General features: G+C 31.7%; 2 protein-coding genes and 3 non-coding genes across 5 annotated transcripts; all 5 read right to left on the bottom strand.

Annotated features, from left to right (window-relative positions):
* Nucleotides 1-2153: 2153 nt before the first annotated feature.
* On the bottom strand, nucleotides 2154-4493 carry LOC132295688 (rop guanine nucleotide exchange factor 1-like). The gene is made up of 3 exons (XM_059793985.1): nucleotides 4398-4493; nucleotides 3473-3826; nucleotides 2154-2892 (listed from the first exon to the last, which is right to left on the bottom strand). The coding sequence occupies exons 1-3, from the start codon at nucleotides 4491-4493 to the stop codon at nucleotides 2470-2472; spliced, it is 873 nt and encodes a 290-aa protein (XP_059649968.1). The 3' UTR covers nucleotides 2154-2469.
* LOC132297677 (U4 spliceosomal RNA) lies at nucleotides 4277-4432 on the bottom strand. Its single transcript, XR_009479348.1, has one exon. It is a non-coding gene; the product is annotated as a U4 spliceosomal RNA (small nuclear RNA).
* Nucleotides 4494-8400: 3907 nt separating the features above from the next.
* On the bottom strand, nucleotides 8401-8517 carry LOC132297713 (U5 spliceosomal RNA). Its single transcript, XR_009479379.1, has one exon. It is a non-coding gene; the product is annotated as a U5 spliceosomal RNA (small nuclear RNA).
* Nucleotides 8518-9198: 681 nt separating this feature from the next.
* On the bottom strand, nucleotides 9199-9354 carry LOC132297671 (U4 spliceosomal RNA). The gene has a single exon (XR_009479343.1). It is a non-coding gene; the product is annotated as a U4 spliceosomal RNA (small nuclear RNA).
* Nucleotides 9355-10224: 870 nt separating this feature from the next.
* On the bottom strand, nucleotides 10225-11665 carry LOC132285624 (acetylserotonin O-methyltransferase-like). The gene is made up of 2 exons (XM_059787815.1): nucleotides 10857-11665; nucleotides 10225-10644 (listed from the first exon to the last, which is right to left on the bottom strand). The coding sequence occupies exons 1-2, from the start codon at nucleotides 11628-11630 to the stop codon at nucleotides 10348-10350; spliced, it is 1071 nt and encodes a 356-aa protein (XP_059643798.1). The 5' UTR covers nucleotides 11631-11665; the 3' UTR covers nucleotides 10225-10347.
* Nucleotides 11666-13883: the final 2218 nt, after the last annotated feature.

Genomic DNA, 13883 nt, shown 5'->3' with positions numbered 1-13883 from the left:
AAAAAAATCAAAAGTGTTAAGAAATTTCAAAAAAATTATAAACACTATTGTTTACCAAATTTACTTGCTTTCTTTTTGTTATATATATTTTCTTTTCGTTTTTTTTATATCATATTTTTTTAATTTTTATCATTCTATGTTATAATCTTGCTATATATGGATATATATGTCTTGAATTTTTATTTTAACAAAAAAAAATTCCTAAAATAATAAAATAATGATTAACTAAAATAAATTGCTATTTAAAACAGATAAATAAAAGTTTAAACACATTATCAGTTTTCTATTTAAGTAAGAATAAAAGTTTTTCACTAATTAAATATAAATGTATATATTTATATGTGGGACGTGCTATTTTTTTTTTTTTTTTTTGAATTAATGTTCATGTGCGGTACGAATTATTATAGATTAATGAAATCTTTTTATGTGAAAAAAAAAAAATTAAAAGGGTTAAGAAATTCCTTACACTTTAATTTTGAATAGCATTAGATATGTATGTCGTGAATATGCATTTTTAACAAAAAAATTTCTTAAAATAATGATTAACTAAAATAAATTGTTATTTAAAAGAGATAAATAAATGGTTAAACACATTATCAGTTTTCTATTTAAGGAAGAAGAAAAGTTTTTCACTAATTACATACGCGTGTATATATTTATGTGTGGGACGTGCCTTTTTTTATTATTATTATTGGAATTAATGTTCATGTGTGGTATGAATTATTATAGATTAATGAACTCTTTTTATGTAAAAATAAAAAATAAAAAATAAAAAAATTAAGAAATTCCTTACACTGTTTCAGTAATTATAAATACTAATGTTTGCCAAATTAGTTGCTTTCTTTTTGTTATATATATTTTATTTTCTTTTTTTATATATATCAATTAATGAACTCTTTTTATGTGGGAAAAAAAAAAAAAAATCGAAAGTGTTAAGCAATTCCTCACACTTTTAGAATAGTCTAGATAGATATAGATATAGATATAGATATAGATTAGGGGTGTTAATTTGTGTTCGGGGGTCGTAATCGTGTCGTGTCAACTTAAGGGTATTATACTAAACAGCTCAACCCAAACACAATCCATTTAATAGTCGTATCATGAACTCTCAACACTAACCCAACTTATTTATTAAACGGATTACACGTGTAACCCGTTTAATGACCTATTTACAAAAATATATATACGTATATATAATATTATTTAAATTATTAATAATACTCAATAAAATAATAAATACTAAAAAAAAATATAAGTTTTAATCAATCAAATTACTAAATAGTTTCTAGTTTACAAAAGATTAAATTATAGGACACAAATTTATATAGTAATTTTATAACTTAAATAGAAATTTATTTACGACATATATAGTTAAACGTGTATAAACAGGTTACACGGATTGAATCCCTCAACCCAAATACGACATTATTAACTAAACGAACGGGTTAATCGTGTCGACCCGTTTATGACACGAACCCGTTTAAGGTTAACTCAAATCCATTTAACTCGTGCCGCGTTCAAGTCATGTTGGAGAGTCGTGTCAACTTTTGCCACCCCTAATATAGATATAGATATATATTTTTTTTTTTTTTTTTTTTATATATCTATTAATTTACTCTTTTTATGTGAAAAAAAAAAAATCAAAATCAAAATCGAAAGCGAAAGTATTAAGAAATTCCTTACACTTTTAGAATAGTATAGATATAGATTTTATTTATTATTATTTTTATATCAATTAATGAACTCTTTTTATGTGGAGAAAAAAAAAAAAAAAAAAAATCAAAAGTGTTAAGAAATTCCTTACACTTTGAATAGTGTATAATAGATATATATAAACAATAATAAAAAAGATAAAAAGAAAGGGAATGAAATTGATAGCGCGCCCGACAACGGTAGACTGATTACTGCTTTGATCCTAGGCATGACTCCATTAGATTGGCACAACAATGTAGCACAGCCTCTAGAAGGTTTAACAATCACCATTTCATTAATAAGAGTATTTAAGGCAACATGATCAAAAAGTTCTAACCACCGTACCTATGTGATAAAAAAGGGAGATTGTCCATTGCAGCAAGAGTTTTGGCCTACAACTAATGGATATGCACCGCATATTATATAGTAGATGAACCCAAAATTAAGTTGGCAACCAAGCATTTGACCGTGCCAAGGCTCGTGTGCCTCCTGATAGCTTTTCATTGTTTTTTATACAGTAGAGTTTAAAATTCTTTAGACCATGTTTCCCAGGGTTCAACAAAAATGCCCACTTCGAGATAAAGGGGAAAGATTTTTCAATACATCAATAACATAATTCTCTTTCTCCATCTAGCAACTAATAACTTTCAACCATGATATCCTATTTGCTAAACAAATATACAAGATCAATAACACCATCCTATTTTTACCACCACAACAAAATCCAGAGGGATCTAAAGCCTATGTAAGCAACTTCCTTGATATGACTCACTTTGCTCAATCGCGCTCAGGAGCATCCCCACCAATAGTCTTTCTGGCACTGAGGCTCCCAGCATAGGACCACAGCTTCTCGAAGTCGGCTGGTATTGATTTTTCCAATTTTTTTTCAAGTCTGCAAAAGTTTAAAGGAGAGGGGACCCTCTCTGGGGTTCTGCCCATGGGAGGGGATGCGCAGAAAGTCGGTGTTGCAAATGGAGAGCTATAAGGGGTGTGTTGAATCGAGAAGGGGCTAGGTGAAATTCGTTTTTGGATAGGAAGACCATCCAAACTTCCCCTACGGAAGAAGGACTTCAATTCTGCTGCAGCACATTGCTTGGTGGCATCATCTACATAAAGGACATCTTCAATCCTGGCCCTTATGTTAAAGGCCAGGCTCTCCATTACTCTTGAATAGCTTTCAAGAATAGACTGCCCCACATCCTGTAACCCAAAAAAAAAAAAGGTATGGTGAGAGTTGCAAAATAGGATGCAGACAAAAATTACCAAATAAAAAATGAAAGATGAAGTGATCTGTTCTTGTTGGATGACACCTTAAATCATCACAAATACTAAACCTTCACGAACTGATCATCTAATTAGAGAAACTACATCTCCTTTTTCCTAATAAAGAAGATTACATTCATTTTGTAATTCATCCCATAAAGCCACCAAAAATGTTCCAACTATTATAAACCAAGAAAATAATGGTTGAAACAATGTAATTTGCATAGCTTTTCAACTATTTGCAGCCCATCTAAATCAGAGATGTCTGATATTCTTGGTTGTTCAATGGAAAGATTGTGATGGTAAGAAGGTGCATTGAATTTTCACATAATTTAACCACTAGTGTCCTAAGTCAGTTATAATTTTCAGACCCAATATCCACCAAGTGAAATATTAGGAAAGATAACCAAAAGAAGAAAAAAAATAATACCTAAAAAAAGGCTAGTGTGTACCGAATATATCCCAACAGTGTAATACTTCTGGTAGCTAAAATCTGAGGACGAGCTAGGAAAGATACCTTATTGTATTGAATTTTGTTCATATCCAATGCAGTTTGCGGAAGACCTGGGAATCGAAATCTCAGCCAATTTAAGAGGGTCTCAGCTCTTTCACCCAGAAAATGATTCTTTTGGCCATGAGCAACAAGGCCTTTGACCTTGCCACTCCATGATGAATGTTTAGCCTTCAGGTGATTTGTACATCTCTTCCTGTCTTTCTGTTTCCACACATGCACAGCTGCCTCAATTCTGTTTGCTACTTCCAGAGTTTGATGCTCTGATGATAGATCTAGGCAATCAAGGATACTTTCTGGAGAGAACTGATCAGCAGTTATGTAGTGATAGATTATATCGCCTAGACAAGCTTTGCCACTCTGCAATGGCAAATGGATTATGGAACACAAATAGGAGTACCAAAGGCAAGCATGACATCATTATGAACGGGAGGGGGAGGCATATCATAAGAATAAATTAACCGTATGAATGCAAGTATTTATTCAAACAATATAATGAATAATTGTTTAGAGCTTAGAATATCAGCTGAAAAGTATTTAGCATTCATGAGTATACATCATTGACAACCACAGTTAAGCAGTACTATGTTAACTCTGTGTGTGCATTCTAATATATGTTATGTAGTGCTTCCGAAAACAAAATCCACGGAACTCTCCACTAAAATAAATGCACGATGCTAGTAGTCCCCACTTTCTTCTTAGCTACACAGCCCAAACATTGCCCAAGCCTATTTACATAATTTAAGTGTTTTGGAGCAGGAATTACACAATGGGTTAGAATTGTACTGAAAATTGAACTTAGAATCGTAGGGCTTTACCCTGGGTTAGAGGGAGCCCTTCCAGAAATTCTCAAAGGCCTGAGCCAAACCCAGGCCTGAGAGGGGGTTTGGAAATAGTTTTCAACCAGCAATTGACGCGCCTCGGTTAGTACCTCACTAGCTGCGTCATTGCCCCAAGCGCAAAGATGGTTTGAGCAGATGGGTTTCCCTGCTTTTATAATGCTTTCTTCTGACATGATGCTTCTCATTTAGTCGATGTGGGACAATTAGACAGACTGCATGGTTGGATCTTGGTTCCACTCCACATCTTCTCCTCAGTTGGCCTATCCATATACGGAGTACTAGTCTTCATAGCAAACAGAAATATAATGAGATTCTAACTTCAGATTACTCTTCCCAGAGCATTAACCAGAAGCAAATTTCGATTAAATTTAAGTGGATACAATGTTAATTTTATCTTATAAAGGAAATGGAAAACGCTAAATCCCACCGTGTTCAAGTTAATTAAGACAATTCATGTTGAATGGAATTTTCTGTTATTGTTCCTTCTGTTCTCCATTAACTGCATCAAACAAATACATCTTAAAAAACCATATGATGGTCCATCTTCTTGAAGGATATCCCTTAATATAGTTTGTATATAATATAACTGAACAAAACTTAATAAAGTTGGAGGTTTGTAATACATATGGAATTACATCTATTTAAAAAATTCATATTCTCAAACGAAAATATTTCTGACACATATTATCTCTAATTATGATCAATTGATGGCCTTCAATTTCCAACTAATAAATTCAATCAGGTCCAACTCATGACTTATTTTCAGAAATTAAGCACAAATTCAGAAGACCGAAGGTTTAACAAAGGGGCTGGCTACATGTGGTTAGTGAACTTTTTAGTCACATTGTACTGCAAATTGAAGAAGATTCAATTATAACAACTAAAATAGTAGGCTTAAGGACAAATCAAACCTAATTCTGCAAATTCCAGTACATGTTTTCCAATCATAATCACAAGTTTTATCTGTCATGGGGCCGCCATGGTTTTCCAAGACATCGGCTATCCCAAGCTCAATGGCACACTTCACCACAGCCATATCAACAAAACCAAATACATTTCCATATGTCCACTTGGGCTTGTGATTCTTCTTCTTCCCCTCTATTTGTTGCTTCTCTTGTTGTTTCTCCTTCCATCTCTCTATGTCTAGTGTGCACACTAATCAACAATTGAAGTGAATCCTAGCTATAGAAGATTCACTTTGGTTATTGACTATGGTCAATTGAAGAAATTATTTGAGATACACATCACCAAAAAAAAAAAACTTCATGTCACCCACTTTGCCCTGTCCCATACAATTTCAGGATTTGAAAGCAACTTCTACTGCAAATTTGGATTTTAGTTGATACCTTTTTTTACCTCTATCCCAACACCTCGCAAAGTCCCACTTGATAACATAAAATGATTGGATGAGATCTTCGTTATAGGAGGCAAAGTTGATCAATTTTTTAATTTTTTTTTCTAGCATATACATAATTACAGTATGGCATGTTCTTGTCTTCTTTCATAATCTTCTTGTTGCAATCTTTGTTGGTCTGTGAGCCTAATCCAGAGAAATAATAAGTGCGTTGGTCTGAAATTTTCAAAATTGTAAGTGATTTTTATAGTAGAAAATTAAAAGAAATTTAAGTTGGAGAGATGAGCAAAGTGAGAAATTAGAAGTGTAAACAAGTCCGGAGAGTTAGAAGAGCTGGTTGAATTGTTTCAGGCATTGGCTGATCTTTCATTGATCAAGGAGACAAAAAAATAATGCGGAGTAATTAAAAAATTAGACCTTAATATATATTTATACTACTCTTTCCTTTTTGCAGGTTAGAGTTGGAACTTACAGTCACTTTAAAATCATATCATTATAAAATGGATATGTATATTTAAGCATGTTAAACCATATTCAAAAGACGTTGATTACGTTCTTCCATGTTCATTAAATTTATAATGCCCTTTTCTCTTTTCAGGTCTCGGCCCTCGATTGTTATGATAATTGTGACTCATGTTTCCTACAGTATTGAATGCCTTAAAAGTACTCAATAATGTTTCGAGCAATGATTGAATATACTAAAATGGTTGGATTAGTTCGGTCACGGATAGGATTATGGGATTAAATTAATGGGTTATCAGATGAATGTTTTAATCTACTCCTATTTAGCTCAGATTGAGATCAAAATCAAATTCACTTACGTGTATAATTATAAAGTTATATAGAGTAGGGAATTATTAATATATAGAATGGTGCATGGTATAACCATACAATCAAATGACTATATTGATAAATAATTAATATATATAAATTTAATAATACATAACTAATATTTATAACATTCATATATAGTATATTGTTATGTAATAATATATATATATATATATATATATATATATATATAATTTTAATCGGATCGGATTGCCTATAATTCATATATGATTTGTTAAATTATCGAATTCAGATCATTTCGGATTATTAAATTTTTTTTTCAATTCATATTCAGATAATCGAATTAATTTTGGATCAGGATCGGTTCCATTGACAATTCTAGAATGGATACATTCTAGTGGACGTGCCTATGCCCATGATGATGGAATAAGATTTCAGGATTTGAAAGCTAACTCTTATTGCAAATTTGAGTTGATCGAAGAACAAATTTGAGTTGAGAGTATGTTTTGGTATAGAGAGAGCGGAGGGAAAAGTAACGAGAAGGAACACTGAAGAGAGAGAGAGAGTTAATTGTAAATATTATTCTCTATTGGTGAGGAATACTGAAGAAATAGAAAGTTAATTATGCATAAAAGTTGATTTAAAAAATATTTTACGGACTGCTGTCAAACACTAAAAAATAAAAAAATAATAAATAAAATTAAATAAAAATATTTTGTTTATTTTTACGTCCAAACAATTATCCCACGTGATAGACTCACAATTTCTGAACGCGTTCCAGCAAAGGTGATCAATTATATGGCGTGTTACTTACCCACAAAAAAATACAAAAACAAACCTTTCAAAAAAATAAGTAAATACAAAAACAAAACAAAATAATATGACTTCTTGTTATCTTCTTTTATGATATTATTGTTGCAATCTTGTTGGTCTGCCATACTTATCAAGATAAATAATGAGAACAAGAAAATCATGTTAGTCTCTAAGATTCACAAGCGGGACCAATACCATCCAATTTGAGATTTGAGGCAAAATTGTACATGGTTTTTATATTAGAAAATTAAGAGATAAGCAAATTGAGAAATTAGAAGTGAAAATAAGTCAAAAAGAAAATCGAGAACAAGATGTGAGACTATTATAGAAAAATAAAGAGATGGTTTTTTTTTTTTGTTTTTTTTTTTTTCACAGTTAAATCTGCGAGTATGAGCCCATATTAGCATTAAGAATAAGATTTTTTTTTTTCCCCTTCAAATCAAAGCCATAAAATGCAAAATGCAAAAAGAAACCATCATCCGTGGACAAATCTCATTTTTTTTTTTTTTTGTAGGTTTCTGTATCATTTCTGTAGTTTTATTCCAAAGTTATTTTCAGGTGGGACCTCTTCATGTAATAGGTGCAACATTGAGATGAGGTATTTATTTTTGGCAAAAACTGAATTTTTATCTTTTAAACAATTTTTTTTTTTTTTTTTTTTTTTTTTTTTGGGTATTCCTTGGATTTTACACATCTCCTTGGATTTTACACATATAGAACAATAAAGATGATGAGCGTGTTCACAAAGGAGTACATGCTTCACAAATTACAACATGCCATTCTAGATCATTCATTTACAAATTCATGATCACAAGTCCATGCTCCTCGAGGGATGACATACAGAGCATAATATATTTAAAATTGACAAAATTATTCAAAATACTAAATAACTAGTATTAACTATTAAACATAAATTAAACATCTTGAAATTTATGTTATTTATCCAGGAATAATTAAAAAAAATAGCATAAATATGGACTAATATAGGCCATTTCCCATCAATGTTCTCCCAAAACAATAATTTGGTCGTCCAGCCCCTTTTCGTGATCTCTTTTACTTTATAAATAATTACCAAATCCCGCCCTAAAATTCCTCTCACAGAACAAAATTTTGAACTTCTAGTTATGGAGACCATCCCTAAATGGTATGGACCCCTCCAAAAATGGGCGTATGCCACTTTTCGCGGCGCGCGCACTGTATTCTTTAGTAAAAGGCGAAAGAATAGTTCGCTTTGTGCTCACCACGTGGCTGCGTGTATAGTTGTTTCCAGAGGACTCGTTGTTATATACTAGTTTTGTCAGAGGCAACTCTCTCCACTTGCTCGATGTGGGAAAAACCTTTTTTTTTTTGCTTGTATAACATTACAAAAGCCCAAATGTTCCCATCTTCACCGAGTTGGGTTCTTCTCAAACTAGTCCCTAAATCAAAAAGATGAGATGGACAAGACTAGGCTTTTATTATATAGATTGAAGGGATTGAACAAATATATATATATATATATATATATAGAGAGAGAGAGAGAGAGAGAGAGAGAGCAGTATTATATATGGCTTCTTGGAACGACACCAATATATAGTCTTCGACTCCACATCCATATAATCCTTATCTAACTCAGCTTCAAAGATTATGGCCATGGCCATAATCTTCAACTGTGACTAAAACATTCAACATCTGACCTATTATTGCAAAATGGTCTACAAATTGTGTCCAATTGAATATATATATTGGCCATGATTAGAACCCACTGCAAAATGGTCTCGAAACTGTGTTCCAGTATTCCATCTCGCGGCCTCCATATATAAAGTTTTCTTTTTCCTGCCATTAGGTAAAATAGGTAACTATAACATAATCATTCACTTTCTTTTTTACAGTAGAAATAAATTTATAAATATACCTAATTTAATTAATAAAAATTAGTAACTTTGCTGTAGGGCTTTACCCTGGGTTAGAGGGAGCCCTTCCAGAAATTCTCAGTGGCCTGAGCCAAACCCAGGCCAAAGAGGGGGTTTGGAAATAGTTTTCAACCAGCAATTGACGCGCCTCGGTTAGTACCTCACTAGCTGCGTCATTGCCCCAAGCGCAAAGATAAAATCCACACAGAGGTTGTCCTTGTTTTATAATGCTGTCTTGTGACATGATGTTTCTCATTTAGTCGATGTGGGACAATTAGACAGCCAATTTGTATTTACTTCAGTCCCCTTCCCTCAGTCGGCCTTTTCATATTGTCATTCCTAGTTTTAGGAAGAAAATAAAAGGAACTAAAATCAAAGGGATATATAATGAGAATCTGATTTGAGATTAATATCTTTCAAGGCCATTAACCATAAGCAAATTTTGATTAAACTTAAATAGTTTCAATGTTAATGTTATCTTGCAATGAAACAAAAAACATAGATCCACTGTGGTTGGAATAATTCATGTTGAAAACATATATTCCTTGTTATTGTTTCTTCTTTCCTCTAACTGCTGGAAACAAATAGTACATCTTAAAAAAAGCTTATGATGATCGATCTTCTTTAAGGGTATATCTTTATATAGCTTGTATATAATATAACTGTGCGAAGCTTAATAAAGTTGAAAGTTTGTGATTAATATGGAGTTGGATCTTTGAAAGAAAAAAAATTCATATTTTCAAAGGTGTCTTACACCATCTGTAACTATGATGAATTGATCTCCTTCAATTTCCAAGCATTCCATTCAATGCATGCCCGACTTATTTCAGACATTACGCACAAAATCAGATGAAGGGGCTACATGTGATTAGCGAACTTTTATAGTCTCCTTGAACTGCAAAGTGAAAGATTAAATCATACTAACTAAAATACTAGTAGGTTTAAGGACAAATCAAACCTAATTTTGCAACTTCCAGTACTTGTTATCCAATCATAATCACAAAATAATATGGGTTTAAAGGCAAATTGAAACCTCATTTTGCAACTTCATTTCTCACCCTTTATTATCTTACTAAAAGAAATGTCAAATAAGTAAAACCAAACAGAGACAGTGCTGTAATTGTAAAGCTGCACTATTCATGCATCAATTTGCTGACCAAACATAGAAGCAATTAAAAACTATATAAATCAAGGATAAGCCTCAATAATGGACTGAACAGCTTGAATGCGCGTCACATTGTGTCGATTGAACCCTGCTTGGCCTAGTACATATGCCCATTCCTTGAGAGTCCTTTCTTTCCCCTTGTTTGTATGAGCCATCATCACCATGTCCAGCATCAATCTCACATACTTGAGCTTATCTCCTTCATCTTCTTCAATCACGGCTTCTACGATAATCACCTTCCCTTTGTCATTTGGAATAGCTTCTCTACACTTTCTCAAGATATTAATGCATTCTTCATCTCCCCAATCATGCAGAACCCACTACCATTCAAAAGATGCAGAGTTTAATAAACAAAAGAAAATGGACATGACTCGGGATTTTCCAAGAAAATCAAAAGTAAATGTCATGATTTACAATTAGGAAATGTCTACGTATATATATAAGTGCCAACAATCTCTCCCTCTAGGTAACGTCATAGTAAAATTGGCCTCAAGATAAGGGAATTCAAATTTTAAGTTTTTAGAATACTAACCATGAGGAAAGCAGCATCGGCCTTTGGCACACTTTCAAACATGTCACCTCCAATGTGTTTGACACCAACACAGTTAGGTGCAGCAGACACAACATGAGGAAGATCAAAGTTAATGCCATGAATCCAAGGAAAGGCCTTCACCAACATGCGCAGAGCGGTTCCATCACCCCCTCCTACATCAACCAAAGAGTCCAACCCATCTAATAATTCAGGACAACCATCAATTATTGCTGGCACAGCCACTCTAGCATCACAAGCCATTGCATCATCAATGAGCTTGCTGTGGGCAGGGTTTGCAGCTGCATAGCGCCATACATCCTCACCATGAGCAGCCTCAAATGCAGAGGATCCATTGGATAGGACACGAGCACTGAGACCATGCCACGGTGCGAGCATCACTGGGCTGCTCTCTAGCAACACAAAAGCAGCCATGCTATTTTTGCCATGTCTCATGAGAAGGCGAGAAAGCGGTGTTTGAACATAAGCAATGGTACCAGCTTGGGTCTTGGAATCTTCTTTGAATATGCCGCGGTGCACCAAGAACCTCATGATGCGGTGTAGGGCATAGGGAGAGCATCCGAGGGTGGAAGATAGCTCAGAGACTATCATGGGGCCGCCATGGTTTTCCAAGACATCAGCTATCCCAAGCTCAATGGCACACTTCACCACTGCCATATCAACAAAGCCAAATACATATTTCCACATCTCCACTTGGGCTTGTGATTCTTCTTCCTCCTCTCTACTTGTTGCTTCTTTTGTTGTTTCTCCTTCCATCTTTCAATCTCTAGTGTGCACACTCAAAATTTGGAGTGAATATCCTAGTATAATTTTGGTAATGTGTGGTGTGGTAATGAAGGTGAAGCTTCCAATATATAAGTAGAAATAGGTGAGCATAAGGAAAGTGGAGCTCACAAGTGGGAATAAGAAATGGTTAAATAAAACATTTCTATTTCCTAGTTGGGCGTTCCAACTGCAGAGACCAGCCCATCAATTGGATTGAACACAAGCAAAGACAAGTTTCATGTGATACTTAATCCATTATTATACACAATTGCAGTTTCTGCCAAACATAATCTCAAGTAGTGATAGATGTCACTTCCCGAGGCCAGTTTCATAGGATTTTTTTTGTTTTTTCTCCCAGGGTGTTTAAGGGCATGTAATATAGATGCGTCTAGTGATTAGATTCACCCAAAACATGAGAATAGTTTATATTTATATATATAATGTAGCAGAGTATATTATATGTAACTCTTGGGCAATTTAAAAGTTGTAACCGTTCCCTATTCAACCCCCAGCCTTTTTAATTTACTTATAATACTGAGTATAAACTTTTTTCATTAGAATAGTATGTAAATATATATATATATATAGAATAGATGATATAAACTAAAATTAACCTTTAATTATACTCTTATTCGGCACGTTAATGTAAATGAGCTATATTCAATGAGACATTTTATGAAAGTAAATATATATATATATATGTTAAAGAAATTTCTTAACATTATATATATATATATATATATATATATATATATATATAGACACACACACATATATATGTCATGAGTATGTATTTAAAACAGATAGATAGATATAGATGTCGTGAATATGTATTTTAACAAAAGAAATTCTTAAAATAATAAAATAATGATTAACTAAAATAAATTGCTATTTAAAACAGATAAATAAAAGTTTAAATTTTTAATTTCTATTTAAAGAAGAGGAAGAGTTTTTCACTAATTAGATATGCATGTATAGGTTTATATGTGGGATATGGTATATACGTTTAGAAACTGATACAATTAATTTCATGATTAACTAAAATAAATTGCTATTTAAAAGGGATAAATAAAAATTAAAACACATTATCAGTTTTCTATTTAAGGAAGAGGAAAAAAATTTCACTAATTAAATATGCATGTATATATTTATATGTGGGACGTTCTATTTTTTTTTTTTTTTTTTGAATTAATGTTCGCAGTTTGAATTATTATAGATTAATGAACTCTTTTATGTGAAAAAAGAAAAAAGAAAAAAAAATCAAAAGTGTTAAGAAATTTCAAAAAAATTATAAACACTATTGTTTACCAAATTTACTTGCTTTCTTTTTGTTATATATATTTTCTTTTCGTTTTTTTTATATCATATTTTTTTAATTTTTATCATTCTATGTTATAATCTTGCTATATATGGATATATATGTCTTGAATTTTTATTTTAACAAAAAAAAATTCCTAAAATAATAAAATAATGATTAACTAAAATAAATTGCTATTTAAAACAGATAAATAAAAGTTTAAACACATTATCAGTTTTCTATTTAAGTAAGAATAAAAGTTTTTCACTAATTAAATATAAATGTATATATTTATATGTGGGACGTGCTATTTTTTTTTTTTTTTTTTTTGAATTAATGTTCATGTGCGGTACGAATTATTATAGATTAATGAAATCTTTTTATGTGAAAAAAAAAAAATTAAAAGGGTTAAGAAATTCCTTACACTTTAATTTTGAATAGCATTAGATATGTATGTCGTGAATATGCATTTTTAACAAAAAAATTTCTTAAAATAATGATTAACTAAAATAAATTGTTATTTAAAAGAGATAAATAAATGGTTAAACACATTATCAGTTTTCTATTTAAGGAAGAAGAAAAGTTTTTCACTAATTACATACGCGTGTATATATTTATGTGTGGGACGTGCCTTTTTTTATTATTATTATTGGAATTAATGTTCATGTGTGGTATGAATTATTATAGATTAATGAACTCTTTTTATGTAAAAATAAAAAATAAAAAATAAAAAAATTAAGAAATTCCTTACACTGTTTCAGTAATTATAAATACTAATGTTTGCCAAATTAGTTGCTTTCTTTTTGTTATATATATTTTATTTTCTTTTTTTATATATATCAATTAATGAACTCTTTTTATGTGGGAAAAAAAAAAAAAAAATCGAAAGTGTTAAGCAATTCCTCACACTTTTAGAATAGTCTAGATAGATATAGATATAGATATAG

This window comes from Cornus florida, unplaced genomic scaffold (genome assembly GCF_030987335.1).
Source record: "Cornus florida cultivar Cherokee Brave unplaced genomic scaffold, ASM3098733v1 CherokeeBrave_3.0.0_Hap2_Chr02, whole genome shotgun sequence".
NCBI classification, from domain to species: Eukaryota; Viridiplantae; Streptophyta; class Magnoliopsida; order Cornales; family Cornaceae; genus Cornus; species Cornus florida.
This window is presented reverse-complemented; position numbering and strand designations above follow the sequence as displayed.

What these genes read in the sequence shown, in the direction of transcription:
- LOC132285624 (XM_059787815.1), bottom strand. Translation starts at nt 11,630, where the DNA reads ATGGAAGGAGAAACAACAAAAGAAGCAACAAGTAGAGAGGAGGAAGAA. An exon ending in CCGATGCTGCTTTCCTCATG is followed by an intron (nt 10,645 to 10,856) that starts GTTAGTATTCTA and finishes TTTGAATGGTAG; the next exon opens with TGGGTTCTGCATGATTGGGG.
- LOC132295688 (XM_059793985.1), bottom strand. Translation starts at nt 4,493, where the DNA reads ATGAGAAGCATCATGTCAGAAGAAAGCATTATAAAAGCAGGGAAACCC. An exon ending in GCAATGACGCAGCTAGTGAG is followed by an intron (nt 3,827 to 4,397) that starts GTACTAACCGAG and finishes TTGCCATTGCAG; the next exon opens with AGTGGCAAAGCTTGTCTAGG. An exon ending in ACAAAATTCAATACAATAAG is followed by an intron (nt 2,893 to 3,472) that starts GTATCTTTCCTA and finishes TTTGGGTTACAG; the next exon opens with GATGTGGGGCAGTCTATTCT.